We start from the raw sequence: 22,500 nt of genomic DNA, 5'->3' as shown, positions 1-22,500 counted from the left end.
AACTGAATTTTCTTGTTCTTGTTCTGAATGAATTTCGTTTTTCCATTGATTTAGTTTTTTTTTCTTTCTTCGATCTTCCCTTGTCTTGAATAAGTTTCTTTTGAACAGTAAGCTATTCTTTTATCATTAACATTATCAAAGCATTGTTCTTCAGCTCTAAAGATTTGTTTCGCAACTACTTTCTAAAATCTTTTTCTCTGTGCTATCTGTATTATTCATAAACCCTTGACATGAGTGTGGATCGCCAAGCAGTGACAGGAAGACTCACCTTTGCTCCAGGTGATCTGGTTGTCGCAGGAGCCGTCATGGATGACCTCAGACACACCGCGGCAGGTGGAGATGGTGTGGAAAGGAGTCTCGAAGTTGGGGCAGGTCTCCACATCTGTAAGAATAATAAAGAAAAAAGTTAGAAAAGTATATCATTTACCTGTGGAAAAAGTACATCAAAACACTTTGTGGAGCGTGGAAGACTGCCACGTTCATACAGTATAATCTAAATCCTTCCTCCACCTCATCCAAGACTTTAAGGGCACGATCATAACGCTATGGTGGTGAGTCATAGAAGGCTGTGCGTGAGTTGGAACCGGGAGGCTTGGGGTGGAGGCGGGTGCCGGGGGAGCGTGCGTGGGTATTGGCGTGGCTGCGTTCAAGGGCGACGGGTTGAGTCCACAGCGGACCGACGTCTGGCCCGCATGACAGGTCTCAGTGGCTGCCGGAAATCTCTCATGATTAAGACAGCTCCTGGCTGCCTCCACTAAAACACACAGCACTCGCTGCCCGTTTGCGTAGCGCCCGATAATTAGGGTCATTGGATTCAGTCCTTTAGTTCATTCCTTCCTTGATGAAATAATTACTTTGACAGAACCACTTTTTGTTGTTTATTATTAAAAAGGCGATAACAGCAGCAGCGATATAATAAAACTAATGATGACGATGATGATGATGATATTGTTAATACTACTAGAACACTTACAAGAAAACTAATCCTTAGTTTCATTCCAGACGATTTTACTTACGAATTCTTATTCTTATTTCTTATTTTCTTTTTTTTCTCGTATCTTATGCCTGAGTGCGTTTCGGCAAGTGTTCACACCAGTATTTGATTTCGAGCAGACCTGTCGCTGCCTCTTAGCATTACATCCGGATCTTCCCTCTGCGTCACCAGAGCTCCAATATTCCTCCTGTCATCGAGACGCTGCAGTCATAGGGAGACCTTCGCCACCACCTCCTCACTTCCTAGGAAGACAGGGATAGACGAGGTGGACGTTGCAACTTTGCCTAAAACTAGATCACAAAAACGCGTCTTAGCATATACCAGACTTTGACTTAACGGAATAAGCAATGTGTCCTTCAGTCTTTTTTTTTTTTTTCCTCTCTCTCTCTCTCCTTAAGTTGAAGATACAAGTTTTTGGTGGTCGATATGTGCTCCCAGACTGGAGGTGTACACCGCTTCCCGTGTTTTGTTGTGAGGTCGCCAAGTGGTGCTTGAGCGGCCGGCCTTGAGAGGACACGCACATTTAACGCACTCAGTACTCTAGGATGAAGTAAGACACAGATCACCTTACGAAATACTCCTGCCTTCCTATCGTGTTCCCTAACAAATCTAGTTTTTTTTTTTTATATCACAAACAAACAGACAGACAGACAGACACACACACACACACACACACACACACACACACACACACACACACACACACACACACACACACACACACACACACACACATCAAACCCTTTCTCTTTGCAGGAAAAAGGGAAAGAGAATAAGTACGTGTCGTGGCAGGTGAGACGCCTCAGGTCACCGTTCACCTGCAGTTTCACCATTACTGATCATCAGCAGCAGGAGAAAGCTGTGGCAGACGAAAACACAGCAAGACATTTTCATGAAGGCCTTGTGAATGCAGGTCTTGCGGCTGCTGCTTTCCCGCTCACCACACCTGCCACCGCCCCCCTCCTCCCCAGACATCACTCGTTGCCAATGGATCCCAAGAACATGGGAAGAATGTGAAGCATCGAAGATGATTAAAAAACAACAACAACAACTAATAATAATAATAATAATAATAATAATAATAATAATAATAATGATGAAAAATAGAAAAAAAAATAATTGAGGGAAATGACTACTAGTGTAAAGAGCTCAAGAAAATTACAATATCTTTCTGGGAAAGTAAAAAAAAAAAAAAAAATCTGAAGCCAATTAGAAAAATGGGAGAAGGTGGTCTTCACGTATCTACGTATCTGGCAACGAAGAGTGAATAAACTCAAAAAGGCCTCCCGGGTGTCGGTCACGCTGCAGGCAGCGCTAAGATTCGTAGAACAGACATATCCATAACCTCGCCTCTTCTGTGGCAGCGCAGCCTCCCTCCCAAGTCCGAACAGTGACGTGCAACAATGGCTGGTAGAGATTAAGGATGCAAGCAAGTGATCCCTTATATGAGAATGTTCCGTGTAAGTGACTTATATGAACACTTGACATCTTGAAGGTTTAGAAAGTGACACATAGATTCTGAACCAGATCAGAGAGAGAGAGAGAGAGAGAGAGAGAGAGAGAGAGAGAGAGAGAGAGAGAGAGAGAGAGAGAGAGAGAGAGAGAGAGAGAGAGAGAGAGAGAGAGAGAGAGAGAGAGAGAGAGAGAGAGAGAGAGAGAGAGAGAGAGAGAGAGAGAGAGAGAGCATAGCTAAAGAGGTAGAAATGGGGAAGCCCCAGGTGTCTGGCACCGTTATCACCATTAAAGGCACGCTGGACAGGCTGTTAAACTGGTCCTCATCCTTACCGGGTCCCAGTCCACGCCTCGTGATGTCCTTGCCTCAACACTCAACGCTCAGCATACAAGTACCTGGCATAACACCATCGACACAGATCTTCCTTCGTAAACACCAGTACTTATATTTTGTGTTGTAAAAAAGAAGGAAAAGAAAAAAAAAGTCCGACATTCTTTTTGCAGCTTATATACCTGCGATACCACTTCCTGTATTAGATGTGGTGGTGTTGGTGGTGGTGGGAGCGGGATGGGTAAGGGTGAGGGTGGCGCCCCTGTACTCACTTGTACCCACACGCCCGGTAAGGTGGGCTCTTTGGTACCCTGTCATTAGCTGCCTCCCAGGTCAGGACTCCCTACATGTGTCTTGTGGAATGTCTCCCAGAGTGACCTACATACTGGCCGCTGCCGCCGCAGTCTACCCTACTCACCACAACACCTCATCCATTATAAACAATTGCGTTATAGAACAGAAGGATTGGCGATGTTATACAAGATTTTTCGGATGAAAATACAAAAATGATTTCGTGGTATCTCTCCATGAGGACTCACTTTTAAAATTCTATATCCTTTCCTCTTTGGAAGACAAGATGCCTATCATACTGAACGTCGCTACATCCCAAACTAAGCAACCATCGAATGAATACGTTATGATAAAGAAAGCCAAAGAAAACGAAGATTCGACTTGGTGCCTGTGTTCTGGCGGCGGGTGACCCACAGCTGCGGGCGCCGCCACCGCCATGGGGCCACGCGCCTCGCCTCACGAGTGGCCTCTGCCTCAGCCCTACCATACCTTTCTAAGAATCTTGAATAGGAAAGTGTGTCCGAATGGATTATAATGATAAGCACCTATAAAGTGATAATACAGAGCTTCCACAACCCTATGACCAAGCAATAAAAATAAAGATTTTATCTCTATAATGTATGACGAGCCACGCCAGAGTTACGTGAGGCTACAATGGTGGTTGGTTCTGAAGGCTTGGGAAATATCTATACACCTGGCTAGTGATGCAACGAGCCGTGTGGTGCGTCCAGCCACAAAGACGAAATCGCTTAACTGCTGGATGCTTGGAGGCAGCCTACGGCAGACCCATGAGGGACAACACCAGGTGAGTCTTGACTCGTGGTGTATTTGTACCTGTGAACACGCGTGCTGGAACTTTAGGAGGAGGCATCACCATTCTGGTTGCAGTATGAGTGCCCCCATATTATACGAAATTGCTAATCCCCTCCACCTTCTCGACACCCACGCACGCGCGCGCGCTCACACACACACACACACACACACACACACACACACACACACACACACACACACACACACACACACACACCTTCTATGAACCTGTTTATACTCAGGTGTTATTCTGTGGCACCAAGGGCATGGCATCCACCGGAACTGTAAGCTATAACGTTTCTGAGAAGATGCAGCAAACATCGAGGCATTACCAGAGAGAACTGAAGGAAATAAAAAAAACTCACACCCTTTCCTTCCTTCCCTTAGCACTGCTCCAGTAAAGGGTTTTATGATTATCACGGCAATAACGCGCTTTACAAGGCATGCAGTTAACCTGTCATGTTCACCCTTTTCGCATCAATCAGTATCCTTATTGCATGATACAGGATCACCTTTTCTCACACTCCCTATGTTTTTGTCAAGAAATGAGTCTTGTTGCTATGTAGTACACAACAGTGAACGTGTGTCTTTATTTGCTTTGCGACATTAACAGAGGGTGCGGTTGGTCAGCCATCCAGAGCCGAACACACAATAAAGAGCGGCACTGTTTTCAGCTGGCAGAGATACGTTGAGAGCCTCATTCATTCAGTAAGACACATGAAGGCTGTTGGGAATGCAAGGAGGGAGTGCACAGGCCACACCCAGGAGGGTCCCTGGCTACTCCAGCCACAGCAGGTGAGGCGAAGGCCGGCTCGCTTTCATGCCCACGCTGCCCGCCTGACCTAGATGGCTACCAAATAAATGCTGGTGTTTTTACAGGACGAGATCCTTAATAGAAAACATTCCCTTACATGAAGATGAAAAGCGCTTGACAACCTAAATTGCATTGAGCTTAACAGAAAGAAAGGTGTAAGCGTTCCGATTATAATCAGCAGTACCATGACTCCCATGGACCTGACAGACGGAGAGAAGTAACGCTGGCAAAGAGGAACAGGTCTGCAAGTGCGGGTGGTGAGGCGGAAAGGAAGGGAAGCCGATGGATCTCGCCAGTCCTGGTTACGAATCGTCCCATACCCAGGAGCTGTTTGGTATTGCACGATAAGAAACAAACAAAAAAGAAAAAAATCAATATGCAATAAATGAAAACGTCGCTGAAAAGAATAATAAAAAAATCGTTTCAAATGAACCTAACTATCTGCGTCACATATGTAACTTTATATCTTACAATAATCACAAAAAACTCTGTGAGCTGGCACTCCGCCCAAACCCTCCCACCGGCTTCCACACATCACCGCGGGCAACACCTCTCCGTGACCTACAATTCCCACAAACCGGTATTGTGGAACACCACTACTACAGGGACGGAACTCCTTGACAAAACTGGAACGGAGCATAAAACACACACACACACACACACACACACACACACACACACACACACACCGCACGTGTGCGAGAACAACACACCAATTAGAAGTCACACTATTCTATGTAAATGTTCACGACCACAGTGCGCCTCAATGCGGCACGTCGATCACGCGGCGGCAGCAGAGAGGGGATGTGGTGAGCCGCCGGAGCCGGCAAGGTACCGGTGTTCGGTCTCTTCTCGGGAACAATGGATTTCTCTTTCAATTCGAATGAGGGAAACTACCATTGACAAAAAGCAACAATCTGGCTGACAAAACCTTTGGAAAGTCATCATACAAATGGAAAATCCGCTTTGCTGCTACGAGACCGTAATTAGTTTAATCTTTTCCATCTGTATACGTACTTTCCTTTCAGTCATATCCTGATCACTCCAGTGTCCCGCTGACTATATACAGAAGCAACACCCGTCACCAACACGTCCCGTGACCCGCATCTTCCCTCACTGTTTTCTCCTGAACGTGACCCGGAGACCCGCGCTCCCACTACTTACTCCACTGCAGCCAAGTGTCGGGTCTGGCGCGTTGTTCTCAAGAGGCGCCTCACCCTGGCCGCCCGTAACAACCTCCGCCACACACCACCAGGCTCAGCAATCACCTACACCACAAAAGTGGCGCCAGTTCCGGGAGTGGTTACTTAAGTACAGTCTGTGTGGCGTGTGAAGGATCGCATACAAATTGATAAATATTTACCGTATAAGAAAACGCAACTGTACGATGTAAAAAACTCACAATTTGCATTGACCGTAAAGAAAATCCCGACAAGTGAGGCGAGGTGGCTGTGGTGTCAGAGAACGAGGGAGAAGGAAATAAAAGAAGCTGAATCAAAGGCAATTTTCACGAAGTAAGAAAGATCTCATCTCGCCTCCCTGGGCACCTGGAGGGAGGAGGGAAGTCGGTTATGGGATCACGAGGGAGTGGTGACCGGGTTTTCTCTCCAAGTCGACGCATCCTCCCGGCATCCTTTCGACTAACCAGTGGGATAATCTAACAGATTGAAATGCTGTGGCCGAGCTGCGACAAGGACATGGCAACTACCATGTTACCAAGTTAGGGGCGTCAAGTTTTGTAGCTACTGCAGACTCGGATCGACCTTGGGATATGTAAATACGTTAAGACGGTCCCCACGCTAACTGAGCCGGACAAACAGGTTTGGATAACACATTCGGGACGAGCCGCTACTGTCGGACGCCACTTGACGGACCGTCATCCCCTTGTTGAACCTTCCCTTCTTGGTTTCTCAATGAACCAATGACGTCACCGTTACAGGTAATGGCGCTCGTCTCTTCATCGGGAGTACCTCGAGGGGGTGAGAGCTGACGTACTGTTAACAATACAACCACTTCAATCACTAATTACGTGATAGTCACTTAACCCACACCAAGCCTTCGCTGTGCCTTGTGGAATGTCGCGGCGCATGGACAGCTCCACCTGCTGGTGTCGGGACGGTTATCAGCGTTGCGAGCAGCACTGTGAAAGTGTCCGCCAACAAAACTATCACATATATGCCACGTAATGCTAACGTTTTCCTGTTTGGCGGGATTCTCGACAAAAGACACATTAGAGGAAGAGCGAACAGAACAGCTGGCGTGTAGTGTTGTGAATGACTGGCTGGTGCTGTTGTAATCGGTAAATTATACCAATATCAAAAAGCTTCTTACACATGAGCCGTCTTTCAAAGCTGGTATTTGAATGACATTTATGTAGGGTGACAACAAACCAAATCTTATTTCGATCTACGCCACTCTCCGGCTCTTAAGAGTGTCCTTCAGCCAGCTGAGAAATGGGCTGAGCCCCATTGTCAGCTGCTTCACTCTAGTCTCCTCTCATGATGTGCTACCTCGTACAAAGAAGTAAAATGATAGTTCGCCCTAATGGATCATCATGGTCGTTAATGGCGGCCTCACTCTGAAGACAGTGCTACCAACACCTTGGAATTATTTCTTATCTTGAGTGCTGCGAGCAACTGGCTCTGTGACCTTGAATTTATGGCTGCAAAAAAGCTTTTAGCACTTGATCACAATTCAATTTCTCCAGTATCCCTGACCCACTGTATATAAGGCATCGGTAATAAAATAAGATCTCTGAGCCTGAATGTGAACTATTTTTTTCTGGAGTTACAGTTAAATTAGATAACTAGATAGTGTAATTGATAATTTCACAGCTCAACAAAGACAATCAGGAACAGAAGATGCCAGTCGCAAGCATCTGGACAGTTAGAGTGGCTTGGTGATAAGGTCAAAAGGGTCACGCTCAAAGCAAGGAAAGGAAGAGGAAGGAGCGGGAATCACACTTGGCTTCCTCTTTCCGGGGTAGGTCGAGGGTTGCATCGAGCTGAGGAAGGCACGCGGAATAAAGGATATGTAGTAAAAAGCTTTCATAAGATCACAGAGCTTTGCTAAAATCATCATTGATGAAAATGATATAATATTTGAGTGTAATAGCTGAAGTAAGAGTTTCACTTCTGAATGAGTTCCATCACAAGTAAGATACGCAAAATCCCCAAGTCGCGCTGAGCCTCTGAGCCACACCCTGATGCCTCGACCTCGCATCACCGCCGGACACACGCAATGGGGGAATGACAGTGAAGGGACAAAGGCAAGGTACCGTAAGGCATGTAGTGTTTGGTGTTCCCCATTGAGGATGCAACCTTCACACCCAAGAAGTGATATCAAAAAGTTGTGTCACATGAATCTACTGAATTTACCAGCCATTGAAAAATGGCTAACAAATTATGGTGAACTGAAAGCAACAGTTTGAAGTGGTGTCTCGTTTCTTATAATTTCATTGATCTACATTTTCACACGAATCAGGGATGTGTCTAACATTCACATGTGCAAAACAAGGCAAACAGGTTTGATAAGGGAATAAACAGTACTGCCCAAGAAATACATTTTCTTTGTGTGATGTGTTCAATACAGCGGCTCGGCTGCACGTCGCATGAGATACAGAGCTACGCCCCGAGCGCGTATCTAGTACGCTCACGCTCGTACAGGATCGTGACGAGAGAGAGTGCCGGTTACTCCCTGCAGTACAGTGCACTAATGTCCATATCAGGATCGTGTAAGTAGCGTGAAAGGAGATGCCGAGACTCACTAGAGAACTCAAATGGTGAGCCGCTGGACCAGAGAATGACCGTGGACCTGGCCGAGGTACAAACAACATATCCAGGAGTTCTTTACAGGCGTCTAATTAGAATCTCGAAAGAAGTTAACCGTCTGCGGTCAGGAAAACGGATAAGACGGATGGTCCATCACGGGCTGGATGCCTAATGTCATACCGACCCTCGCCACACCGCCACCTTGGTCTTAAGGGGCGGCCTGAGCCTCCCTGCGGCGTGTGGCGGCCTCCTGGTGAGCAGCCGCTCCCACCAGGCCCCGTTAGTCGACTTTTATGACATGACTCGCTGGGGTCACTTATTACGCTTGGAATAGTGCCAGGAAGGGGCGTGCGCTGGGTCGCTACTAGAGGACTTTCGCGCGGTGGTGGTAAATTGTAGCACTCTCAGCCCCTTAGTACTGGCGTGGCGAGTGGCGACCCAATTGGCTGATGATCGTGTACAGCACCATGACTAAACACTTGATTAATATCCATCTACTATATACAGATTTGTTTCCACGATTGTAATGAAGAAAGCACTTCAAACAAAATACTATATCTCCTCCTGGCCTGCATCCACGAGGTGACGCTCTGTAAAACTTCAAATATTCCTCGGTACAAGAACGAAGGAAGTGGGCCTCGCCTGGTGTAGCCAATGCCCTCCCACAGCCACACCCTCTGGGCCCCACACACACCGGGAAATGGGAAAAGGAACAAGAACAACAACGCGGGAGGTCTTCCTTAGGAGGTCCCTGGTGCCCCGTTACTGGAATACATGCAAGAAGAAGAAGAAGAAGAAGAAGAAGAAGAAGAAGAAGAAGAAGAAGAAGAAGAAGAAGAAGAAGAAGAAGAAGAAGAAGAAGAAGAGAAAGAAGAAGAAAAGGAAGAATAAAAAGAATGATACCAAGGAGAAAAATCACGAAGAAAAGAAGAAGAAAAATAATAAAAACAAGAAAATCACCATCACTACTACCGCCATTATCAACAACAACAATAAAAAACAAGAACAACCACAACGATGACGCGGCTGACAGTAATTGCGCGCATGTGATCCCGCTCTAATAAAGGTTGTTTACGAAAATGGATGGATATATTTTTTTTACAAGAGATAAGAGCATCCATTAATTCTGTAGGAAACGTTTATCATTATTTCTTCTTTTTGGCGCAGAGTGAGTGGGCGGCGAGCGGGGCGAGGCATCTGCACATTTTCGTGGGTCACTGGGGTCGTTTTCTTTCCTGACACAACACACATAGGAGGTCAAAACAATAAAGAATTGATGCCTAAATTGGATGCTTTCGCCATGCATGATGTGAATGGCTGGTGTGTCGCAATGCGGTCGTCCCATGAGCTGCGTCACTCAGCCCGGCCGCTGACATCACCACAGTAACCTTCCTATAATTAAAAGTCACCTCCAGGCCAGCAATGAAGGGAAAGTTCCCATCAAGACATATGTAAATGTGAGAAGCAAGACGTGTTCAAGCTGGAGCAGAGTAAACGAGTTCCCGAGAAAGGAAGACAAGCTGACGACTTCCAGGTGACTTGCCGATCCTATGAAGAGAAGTAAAGCTGAACAACGAGTTTTGGAAGTTAGCCTGGGTGGAGAAAGAATGAGGAGGCCCCAGCGCACCGCCTCTCCTCGCCGAACCTCTCACCACAAATTTCTCATCTCTTACAGATTAATCATATATGTAAATAATACGATATTGGTGCTGGATTCATTCTCAGTAGGTTTAGACGCCCGGTAACCAAACGAGATCGCCTGCCATTCATGTGGGTGGCCGAATTATGACCGCTGTGTGTGTGTGTGTGTGTGTGTGTGTGTGTGTGTGTGTGTGTGTGATGATGCGTGCATTTACTTACAAGTACATGTAATTTACTGTTTGATCTGCTGCAGTCTCTGACGAGACAGCCAGACGTTACCCTACGGAACGAGCTCAGAGCTCATTATTTCCGATCTTGGGATAGGTCTGAGACCAGGCACACACCACACACCGGGACAACAAGGTCACAACTCCTCGATTTACATTCCGTACCTACTCACTGCTAGGAGACACACCCAAATATCTCCACCCGGTCGGGGAATCGAACCCTGGTCCTCTGGCTTGTGAAGCCAGCGCTCTAACCACTGAGCTACCGGGCCGTGTGTGTGTGTGTGTGTGTGTGTGTGTGTGTGTGTGTGTGTGTGTGTGTGTGTGTGTGTGTGCTTGCGTGCTTGCGTGAGTGCGTGCGTGTGTGCGTGCGTGCGAGGGAGTGGAGTGTCGGCTGTGGCGTGAAGACTGCTTGTTGGTGAGGCCTCAAGGACTTTCCCTGGAGGATGGTGATGTGATTCCAAGTTTAGTCACGTACGTAGTGTATATGCCACGACCCACAAAAAAAAAAAAAAAAAAAAAAAAGACGTAAGATGGTGTACTTGTCCCGGGGCAGTTCAGGGCAGGCGTGTGTGGAAGGTCTGGGTAATATTCGTATTGATAATCACATGTTACAAGAATTAAAGTCAAGGCGGGAACTACTGAGACTGGTTAATTCTGTCTGTGTTAAGTAGAACGAGTTGATCAGGAGTTAATGCAAGACTTACTCTTTCCCCCCTGTCTCCTCTCCCCTCCCCTGCTGCGACACACTCTCTTCTCCATACAAGTCCAACCAAGCTTCGACCAGTAGGCAAACTCTCTCCATTTTCACACAACCTTGAAAACAGCGCTACAACAAGTTTCCATGACAAGCAAACGCCAAAGCCAAAGGCAATACTTATCAACTACAGGTCTCCACGCTTTTTATACAAACACACACACACACACTACTACCACCACCACAAACTCGCTCCTCTAGTATAAGTCTCCTAATATTCTGTGCTCATCGTTCCCACACACTTGGCACCAATACTGCAATCACACAGTCATCACCACTACTGTTGTCACCTCTTGCCCTATCAGCGTCATCACCACCACAGCTGCCACTACTGCTGCACTGCCTTCTTCTCTGCTGACATCCAGCGGTGGTGAGATAGGGCGCTAAAGCAGTCAATTGTTACCGTTACGACTGATTGTCTTATACAGCTTGGAAATATCACACTTCTGGCCCGAGCTGTCTTTTGGTCCATTGTTATCATGATTGTTGTTATTATTATTTCTATCAATGTCATCATCATTATTACCGTCACCACCGTCCTACATTATTACCGGTATCTTTATTTGAATACCATACGTAACTTTGGCCGCGTGACCTTAAGAGAGTGGTAAGTAATGATCCGGTAAAAGAGGGACGGGAGGAGAAGTGGGGTAAGGAGGGCGAGGGAAACGGGGGTGGGTGGATGTGGGGAGAAGCTCGCCACACACCGCCACACTTCGCTGCCTCGTCATACAGACGCTCAACGTTTATTTTGTGCAGCACGTGCGAAAAGGGAAAGTGTTTATGCCCAGAGGATGTGAAGCTGTTTTTACAAGTCCGTGTAAAACTCTCAATCCGCGAGGCTTGTAAGTTTTCGAGAGATTTCATTCAAGTGTCAAGAAAGCAGTACCAGGTGGCAGTGATGTGGTAATTCTGTGAGCATGCGAAGGTGACAAGCAGGATGGCGGCGACACAATGCAGGGCTCAGCCAAGCAGCTCGTGAGGCACCGAAGGGAGGGAGTGTGAACAGACCCAAGCCAGATGAGGAAACGTCTTTATTCCGTGTCTCTGGGAACCTTGAGGCCACGCCATCCACCATCAGCGACTCCGCGTACAGGTTCTCTAATCTTGCTCCCCTTCATGCACGTCATCCATGACTACCTCTCAATCACGCACACGAATAAACGGGTTGGCCATATACCATCTTTTTTTCCTCCGCATTATATGAAATATCAAGTTGTAGCAACGGCTCAACCTCAATCCCACAGCCCAGAAGCAGCAGTAAAAGCGCAACAGTAGCGGCAGCAGTAACCACCACAGCCGCACTGACCCACATCGCAGTCCCCACCCAGCACCGCCGCAACATTCCATACTCACCTGCTGTAGTTTTCTAGCTCACGTGACTCGTCTTGGTCAGTATCGACATACATGAACACAAGCAATGAACCTTTACATCAGGAGCAAAGGTGAAATATTAATTAACGTCCGGCATGAGTAAAGGAAAACAATGCAAGAAAAAAGGTCACCGCGTACACTACGTACACGTCCCACATCATGTGCCACAGAGGGACATTATATCAAGGTCTGCAACGGAACTTCTAAAATTCAACCTTTCAAGTTCCAGTGAGTTTTTGTACAGCTGTGCGTTGGCGGCTGCGGCGGCGGCACTGGTGATGGTGGTGGTGGTGGTGGTGGTGGTGGATGTGATGGCGATGAAAGTGGTAAGTGTTATTGTGATGACTTATTCTGGTAATGCAGTCACTTTGCATATGACGGTGACTTTGATGAATGTGACTAGCATAATTCTTGTTGTTGCTCTCTGCTGTTGGGGGTAACTGTGGTGGTTGTGGTGGTGGTGGTGGTGGTAGTGACATGTAGCCTTGGACGTGTGAGGGCCGGCCAGGCAGGAGCAGCGGGGAGGAATGTGCAAGCTGGACAGTGCGGAACAAACAGGGTTGTGAGAGTAGTGGTAAAGACGGTATGTGGTGGCGGTGGCGGTAGTGGAAGAGGTGAAGGCAGACAACTCTCCCTCTGTCTGCCATTCCTTACACGCCCTTTAAAACACCCTCTCAGTGACTCGATTATTTTCGGACCCACCCAATGCGTCTCTTCTTCCTTCCATTCCTTCCCTCGCTCCCTCCCTCCCTTCCTTCCTCCTTCTCCAATGACTTTCGTTGCCTGCAGGTGTTTAATTTACTCACCCCCTATTAATACCCTCCTCTTATGATGTCATGTTGTCAGCGGCAAGACGATGAAGAATATTCGTATACAAAAAAATCTGCATATCTGTGTATCGTGAATAATAAGAGAGACGAAGGCTTTAAGTAAAAATAACCGAATAAAAATAAGTGTAAAATAATACTGTAATATACAATTCTGAGGTAAGGAAATAGAGATAATTATCTATTGAAATTCCTGTACGTGTAGAGGAGGGGCCTGGAGGTGGGTATTGTGGGCGTGTGGGGGTGTGTGGTGAAGGCTAACGGGAGGGGGAGCGGATCCTGCTGCTCACGTGCCTCAACACACCTCAGGACGCTGCTGCTGGGGCTGACTGGACACCTTACACAGCGGGATAACAATGAAAGAGAGAGAGAGAGAGAGAGAGAGAGAGAGAGAGAGAGAGAGAGAGAGAGAGAGAGAGAGAGAGAGAGAGAGAGAGAGAGAGAGAGAGAGAGAGAGAGAGAGAGAGAGAGAGAGAGAAAGCGGCGTTGTGAGATACAGAATAACGCGAACTTTTGTAAACGCGAAGAATATAATAGTGAGCATCGAGAGCGTGGGAACAACATGTCGGGAGATTAAATGAACGAAAAAATAACACAAGAATATAAATGAAAGAAAAAAAAAAAAGAGGCCACCGCAATGCACGTGATAAGAAGGCGCAATAGTGGAGGGAGGGGCGAGGCTTGCCGCACGAGGAACTACCTTGAAAGAGTGAGTCCATTCCGTCAAACAACATCTTAAAGTTCAGAGGCCGCGAACTCTGATCATTAGCTGAGGTCCTGTTTATTGTACATACCTACGCGCCACCTCTACTCTCTTGGCGCGCCTGCAGCTATTGAGAATGAGAACGACGACAACATGCTTTGTAGTCCATAGCAAGGGGCGGTATGGGCGTGGAGCGTGGGGCGGTGGGTGGGGTCTTTAATTGGGCAGCGGTGGCACTTTCTGTCCAAGATACAGCTCTGTGAGGGTTGTTCGTAGCCTTCAGGGGTTCGTGCGTACCTAACCTGACCCACTACTTCTTACCACTGCTACCTAATTTGACCTATACTGACGTTGCTACACTGGCCTCCTAAGCCTCTGTTGTAGGTTGGCTGTTAGGATTTTTCAGATTCACTGTTACAAAGACAACAAGTTTTGTAAAGTACTTGGTCATGTTTTTTTTTTTTTATGTCGTCAGTTTGTGGGAGGTCGTCCCATTGAGGGCGCTTGTTCTGGCGTCATGCTCCTGACATTATGGTGCTTGAAAGTAGACTCCTGCTCCAGTCTTTATTGTGCCGCTTGACCAATGCAACACAATCTTATAGGCATATCCAGTTTCTGCCGGTATGGGTCATCCTTTCACCCAGTCCTACCTGCGCAGGCTGACTGGCTGCTCCATGTCCTTGGCCTCAGCTCCCCGTACAGTTACAGGGACTGAGGCTCAGGCTAACGGGACGCCAAGGATGCCTCTGCTCCTTATTACTTCCCTGCTGCACTCCCATTTTGGACACATTATTACTATTTTGTCATCATAAGTCGCAATTAACTACAACGCTATAACGCGCCTATGTGACAACTGTGACCCAATGTCCGTTAACGCACACACTACGTCCTTCAGGTGTAGGTGAAGGAAGTACTTCAAAAAAACTCTACGGTTTCTTCATCCAAAGAACAAGCTGTATAACGTGATAGTTCTCTTCTTTGTCCCTCGACTAGGCTGTCTCCTCCACACAGACACACAGGCCACTTAACACAGGCTAAGTCATTGCTGGTACTCGATGGTAGACTTACTTTTGTCACCCGCTAAGAGTGCCGCAGGGCCGGTGAGGGGGATACCGTTGAAGACAGGCACTCCTGCAGCAGAAGAGCCGCCTTCAGATACTGGCTGTGCTTGCACGACGAAGTGATTGGCGTCCGACAGAGAGTTGAAGTTCTGTGGCTTGGCTAGCGCTGTGGCTGCCACATAGAGAAGGGCGGCACAAAGCACACGAGGATTCATGGCGGCGTGAGTACGTGAATGTCCCGCACGATCACTACGAGGCTCCAGCGGCAACTGACTGGTCGGGCAGGTCCCGCGCGGGGGTCTTGGCCCGGACCGCAGCCCACACAGGCGCGCGCGCACGCACACACCCAGATGTAGGCTAGTGGGTCCCCAACCTCCCCACACCCACACCCACCCTCTCCTCCACTCCTCCCCGCCCCTTACTTCTCAGCGACACATTCTTACCCTCAGCGTCGCTACCAGAACACTTACACTCGGCTTTCGGTATAAATAATCATCCTGTCACTGCTGGAGCCTCACACGCCCTCTACCCCTACTCGCCCCTACCACACCGCCTCTCCACCTCTACCCACCCCAGCCACTTCTTCCGCCCGTTCCTGTCTCTCTCCTTAAAAATATTTTCCTGACGCCTTAACAACAAGCATAATTATTCTTCATACTGAAAAGGTGTGTGTGTGTGTGTGTGTGTGTGTGTGTGTGTGTGTGTGTGTGTGTGTGTGTGTGTGTGTGTGTGTGTGTGTGTGTGTGTGTGTGTGTGTGTGTGTGTGTGTGTGTGTGTGTGTGTGTGTGTGTGTGTGTGTGTGTGTGTGACATATGTAAAGGTGACGGGGTGGAGGTGAATGCTAAAGGTAAGAAGAGGGGATAGGTGAGGTGAGGGGAGGAGAGGGGAGAGAGAGAGACAGAGAGAGAGGGAGAAAGGAATGGAAGAGAGGGGGAGGCAGGTGGGGGAGAGGAGGGAGAGGGTGTTTGGGGGAGTAGTGAGGTTACAAAGAGGAGAGTCTGGAGATGAAGAAAAAAAAATGTGAGAAGATGAGAATGAGGAAATGATGGAATGTGGAAGGAGGGAATGGTGATGCAGAGGTCGAGAATGAAGTGGAGAAAATAACAATGACAAAGTAAGTGCTGAAGAAATGGTGTGAGACGTGATGGGAAGAAGATAACGGGAGGAATAATAAAAGTAAAGGAAGGAAAAGAATAACCATCAGAATATAGAAATAACAAGAAACCTAAAACTTTTTGGCTTATAGCAACATTCCCTTTTTGAGTCTTCTACTCCTTCCTCCCACGTCTCCCACCTAGAGACCGAAGGCACACGTTACGATTTTTATTTTGAATGGAATGAGGTTTTTGCACAGTTCACTTGGTAAAAGCGTCCCCACCTTCCTCCCCCAACCAGGAAAACAGTCAGCGAAGAGCAGTGTCCACTTTCTTGAGGAGCAAAGAAACAGTGGATATCCTGTTCACAGATTTCTGAGTTTTTGTGCGTTGTGTCTACAAGCATGTCGTTGTTTCTCCTCATCTATTTAATTCTGAGATAAAAAAAAAAAAAACACTTCGGTGATTGAAGTTTCAAATTCATCAAAAAAGTATAAGATTTGTTTTTATGTTTTCACAGTTTCCTTTTCCTTAGCAATGAAAGCGACACGTTTAAATTTCTCTAAGATCTGATATATCGGAATTATTTTTGTGGCTGGGCTCTGACTTTCTAGTAACTCGATGCCTTTTCAGACTCACACTGCTTCCCTCAGCAAGGCTGTTGCTCGTCACAAGCATGTCGCGCAGTAGCAATTTTACTATCAATATCTCGCACCTAAAATTCTTGGTTATGAATCTCAACTGCCTGGTAACTGCTTTGTTTTCAAATTATCATTCATTTAAGCATTTAAGGTTAATCTCTATAAGTCTTAGTTCACATCGTACAGCGGATCACTGTGCTTATCATAATCACACTTGTTATGTTTGGAATCAAAATGCGCTTCGTGGATGCCTTTCTAAGAATTAAGAAACTTCTGCGGCTTTTCGGAATCAATGAATTATGTGATATTTTTCTATTTTTTTACTTTTTATTTATCTATTTACTCCTGTGGATTAATTTCTTGATTTTTCGGATGAATACCGTTAAAAGTAACCAATCCACGATCTGACAATTGCCTGCTGAAAACGAGGAGGAGGAAAAAGAGGAGGAGGAGGAGGAGGAGGAGGAGGAGGAGGAGACAACAGGAAGAGGAAGTGGGAGGAAAATGAAAGCAAAGGGGAAGGCTCTTCAAGGATTAATGTAGCGGAATTTCCCAAACAGGTATTTTCTGCTCTCTACAGTTTGTTGAGTATATTTTCCTAAGTGACATATAAAAGTTAAACGACTGACACCAAGTCTTTTCCTCTTGAAGAAATCATTGATCAGAGTCATTATCATTATCTGCCATTAAGACCATTACTCGCGTTGCCACAGCTTACCACAGCAATTATTGTTTATGAAAAGGTGTCCATACAATTTCCGGTTGACTTGAATTTATTTTTTGTCTGATTTTTCCTCTACGTCCCACTTATTGTTTATCTCTTCCTTCCCGTCAGCCACCAGCACTCATCAAAGAACCGAGGAAAGTACAGGAACATGTACGCTTCATGATACTGCCAATGAGTTCACATACACACACACACACACACACACACACACACACACACACACACACACACACACACACACACACACACACACACACACGAAAGCCCAAGAGAAAACGCAGGATCAAGGCTGCATCACTTTCCTGGACGTTGCTAATCAGGAGTCACTCCAGTTCCCTCACGAACATGAATGCGTGGAGCTTTTCTTTCGCTTTCCTTGGACATCGATGGAGAGCTGGAATCAAGCCTCGCCATGGGCGGCGCTGGCTGTTATTGCACTTATTTCCAGCAGGTGATGCCGTGGGGTTTCTACAGGAGGAGGAGGAGGAGGAGGAGGAGGAGGAGGTTCTCTCCTCAGATGCACGCACACGTAGATTTCCGTCACTACCGGCACTTTCCACGCCATCATAAATACAAAAGTGACAGCCAGGCACACAAACTGATAGACAGACAGACAGACAGACAAACACACACACACACACACACACACACACACACACACACACACACACACACACACACACACACACACACACACACACACACACACACACACACTCTATATCCTGAAGTAGAAGGCTGCCTTGCGTCATACAGGCTTACAATGGAAGCAGCATTTCTCTATTATACAGAATATGAAGATGGAACGGAAATCGAAATAGAATTACGAAGTTTTTCGTTTCCGTTATATTGAGAATCAGATAAATTCAACTTCTTCCTCTTTTCTTCCCTTTCACGTCTGCCTTTCGCCTCGCCTACAACCTTTGAATGGCGCAGTTTCTCCGCCGCCTTCCTGCGGAAACATTGACGTTCAAAACAAACAGTAGGTGATTTGAGCTAGGCAGGGAATCACTGAAGGGAAAGTAGTGAGCACCATACTGTTCCATATTGATCTTGTACGGCTTTCACTCACGGTAAAGAAAGCTTTTGCTCCGATGATGTGTATGTCTCTTAGAATAGCAACCGCAGCGTCAAGAGGTCACGCAGACATCTCGTTGAGGGCGATCAGCTGGGGAATCATTATCCTGCCCCGCTCTCACCACACACTCACACTCACCTCTTCCCGGCTTGCGGTGGGAAAGTTTCTCAGCGTCACACTTGTCGCCTTTTTCTTCAATCTGTTTTTTCATCTATCTATCTAGCTGTCTTCTTATCTATTCATCAACCCATCTATTTATAAATCCACCTATCTATCCTTCTCTTCTTTCATCCTTCCATCTTTTTTTGTTCTTCTATAAATTACAATGTTGATGGTTTCTCTCATGTGGCAGCTCAGTTTCCTTCACTTTTTCTCTCTCTTCCTTTCCTTCCTTCCTTTCTTCCCTGTCATCATCCCCTCCTCCTCCTCCTCCTCCTCTTCCTCCTCCTAATTATACAGTCATTCCTTTGTGGTGAGTCTCATGTCAACATCGTCTGTTTGCGAGCAATTTCTTCAGGCTTTCTTATTTTCTCCTTTCCCTCTCTTCCCTTTCCCCTTTCCCTCATTTCCTCCCTTTCCCTTTTTTCCATCATTTTCTCGGGCAGCCATGTAAGCTCTCTCTCTCTCTCTCTCTCTCTCTCTCTCTCTCTCTCTCTCTCTCTCTCTCTCTCTCTCTCTCTCTCTCTCTCTCTCTCTTACTCACTCTCCATGATCGGTCTGAAGGAAAAAAAAAAGGGAAACGCAATGTAAGAAAAAAAAAAAAAAGAGAAAAATAATTCCCTCCGTTGTGCGTGTCTGGCAACGCGCATGCCTTCACGCACGCTCCGAGATGCACACGGCAACACGAATAGCAGGATTCACTATACACTTCAATGTTCTATGGATACTGAAGTGCCTGACGGTGGTGGCGGCGGCTGGGTCTCATGGTGTAAGGCACGTGATGGTAATATCCGTATAGCCACAACATACTAAGCTTACCAGTATAAGAGTGATACATTAGAATTCTGGTTAATCATGTAATATCTTTGTACTGCTTACCTGAGATGGAGTAACGGAGGTCTTGGTGAGTAGTGGTATGTGAATGACTACATGCATACAGGCAGACATACAGACATAGGGCGGACTGGCAGAGACAAATATGAAGATGGACAGACAGACACTTCAGCATATAGACACATCCTCACACGAAGAGAAAGTAAAACCTCACTGTGCACACAAAGAGGCAAAATGCAAGTGACATGAAATACACACACGCACACGCACACACGCACACGCACACGCACACGAACACACACACACATACAGAATACATCACCAAACACAGGGCGACGGATATCCTCTCGTCACTTACCTGTAAAATAAAGAAAGAAACATTAGGCACGTATTAAAGTACTTGATAAAATGTACACCTTTATCAAACACTAACTCGATGCACACTCAGCTTTACTCCTTGAACTCCCACCTCCACGGGCTCCCTCAAGCTTAACACAACACGCTCACTCTTAACACAGCATCCTAAACATACATACTTGAAATCCCTTTGTATTCTCACATCTCCCTCAACAAACTCCTCTCGTCACTAACTTTCTACATTATTCTCCTAACCCCTTTATGTTCCTCCTTTGTTAACATTCGGAGCACTTTAAGAGAATAATGATAAGAGAGAATAGGAGTTTTTTTTTCTGATTTCTCTACATTCTAACTATTTGAAAGACTGATACAAAACTGGTGTCTGAAAAATTTACGTGGTTATAAGATTGTCTGAGGCTAAACATTGTCTTGCATCTACTACACCTCCCTCTAGTGGCTGTGGTGAAGATGCGATTAAAAGGTATCAAGGCACATCCACCAAGCTGACACCGAGACATCATAACCTGACAAAGAATGCGCAAAAAAATTGGAGCCGGCGTCGAGGAGTAAGCGACGCCTTCTCCCGGGGCCGCGCTGCTCTGGAATTTGGAATGGAATGATAATACGCCAAGAACAAGAACAACCACGGGCGAAACATTGTGGTAATTCATATTTTTCTTGCTGCTGCTGCTGCTGCTGCTGGTGGTGGTGCTGGTGCCTCGCTGCTGCTGTTGTTGTTTTTGTACTCTGAGTTGTTGGCATAATAATCTTACTACTACTACTACTACTACTACTACTACTACTACTACTACTATTATCATTACTACTACTATATACTACTACTACTACTCCATTATCATCTCTAATCCTTTTCGGTAATACAGCATAACTCAAAAAGGGATCTGAGGACGCAAATAATATTCTCAGTGGCAAAGAAATAAAGATAGTCAAACTAATGCTTCAAGTTTATGCAGCATTACGTCACCACCTTGCCGGAGAGACCTCGGAGACAATGGTGAGTTGGAGGAGGAGGAATAAAATAAGGATTAGCATTAGCACGATGATGAGGATCAAGAGAAGTAACATTAAAAAGGAAGGAAAGAAGAAAAAATGATAGAAAGGAATAAATGAAATGGAAGAGGAATAAGTACTCGCAGGAAGGGTAAATCACACGCATACAAACAAAGAAATAAATAAGAAAAAAGTTTAGGAGATGGAATAAACAGAAGGAAGAAAATAAATAAACACGAGAAGAGCAGAAGGAGAACCATTAATTTCATTGGCCAAACATTCCCCTTACCTTACAAGCAACACACATCATACAAACACGTTTAGCTAAGCACACCACACTTGGCCACGTCTCACCCGCCCGTCAGACTTTGGACACACGAAAACACGAACACCAGAAGAAAAAGGTCCGCAAATTATTTATCGCTTGGGGCGGTGCACAGCGGCGGCGCGGCGTCCCGTGCAGGCCAGTCCTTCTGAAAGCCTTAATCACAACTAATGGTGCCTCTCCTCCTCCTTACCTCACTCCCCTGCTCTCCCCTCCCGCCTGCAGCACTCACTTCTGCTCTCACCGAAAACCTCCCTTCTCAGGCGTCCAACCAGTTTTTGCCCCCGCGAATATGGGCCATATGAAGCGCTGGGTCCCGGAGCAGCCCAGCGAATGCCGCAAGTCTGCTTAACCATAATAATTCAAATTTTCCACCACAGCGGCCACGTGCAGGAGATATTAAAGGAAGAAGAATGAAGAAGAGATGGTGGAGAAGCAAGAGGAAGAAATTGGGATGTTACTAGAAGGGAAAGGTGTAAAATAGAAAGAAAAAGAAATGGAGGGAGGGAGGGAGGGAGGAGGGAGGGAGGGGAGGAGGAGGAGGGAGGAAGAAGAGGAAGAAGAGGAAGAAGAAGAAGAAGAAGAAGAAGAAGAAGAAGAAGAAGAAGAAGAAGAAGAGAAGAGATGATGATGATGATGATGATGAAGGAAGAAGAAGAAGAAGAAGAAGAAGAAGAAGAAGAAGAAGAAGAAGAAGAAGAAGAAGAAGAAGAAGAAGAAGAAGAAGAAGAAGAAGAAGAAGAAGATGATGATGATGATGAAGAAGAAGAAGAAGAAGAAGAAGAAGAAGAAGAAGAAGAAGAAGAAGAAGAAGAAGAAGAAGAAGAAGAAGAAGAAGAAGAAGAAGAAGAAGATGATGATGATGATGATGATGATGATGAAGAAGAAGAAGAAGAAGAAGAAGAAGAAGATGATGAAGAAGAAGAAGAAGAAGAAGAAGAAGAAGAAGAAGAAGAAGAAGAAGAAGAAGAAGAAGAAGAAGAAGAAGAAGAAGAAGAAGAAGAAGAAGAAGAAGAAGAAGAAGAAGAAGAAGAAGAAGAAGAAGAAGAAGAAGAAGAAGAAGAAGAAGAAGATGAAGGAGAAGAAGAAGAAGAAGGAAGGAAAAGAGTAAGAGGAGAAGAGGAAGAGAGAGAGGAGAAGAGAGAGAGAGAGAGAGAGAGAGAGAGAGAGAGAGAGAGAGAGAGAGAGAGAGAGAGAGAGAGAGAGAGAGAGAGAGAGA

At 46.1% G+C, this 22,500-nt stretch overlaps 1 protein-coding gene across 3 annotated transcripts in view; it reads right to left on the bottom strand.

The window, feature by feature from the left end:
- The window catches only part of LOC123517474, a 117,213-nt gene that overhangs the window by 7,583 nt on the left and 87,130 nt on the right, over positions 1 to 22,500 (bottom strand). For all 3 annotated transcript variants that reach the window (XM_045277562.1, XM_045277563.1, XM_045277561.1), the window contains one exon: positions 269 to 382. In XM_045277562.1, the coding sequence (XP_045133497.1) occupies positions 269 to 382 (114 nt within the window). The remainder of the gene's footprint in view (positions 1 to 268; positions 383 to 22,500) is intronic.

The sequence above is a fragment of the Portunus trituberculatus genome, chromosome 42 (genome assembly GCF_017591435.1).
Source record: "Portunus trituberculatus isolate SZX2019 chromosome 42, ASM1759143v1, whole genome shotgun sequence".
NCBI classification, from domain to species: Eukaryota; Metazoa; Arthropoda; class Malacostraca; order Decapoda; family Portunidae; genus Portunus; species Portunus trituberculatus.
This window is presented reverse-complemented; position numbering and strand designations above follow the sequence as displayed.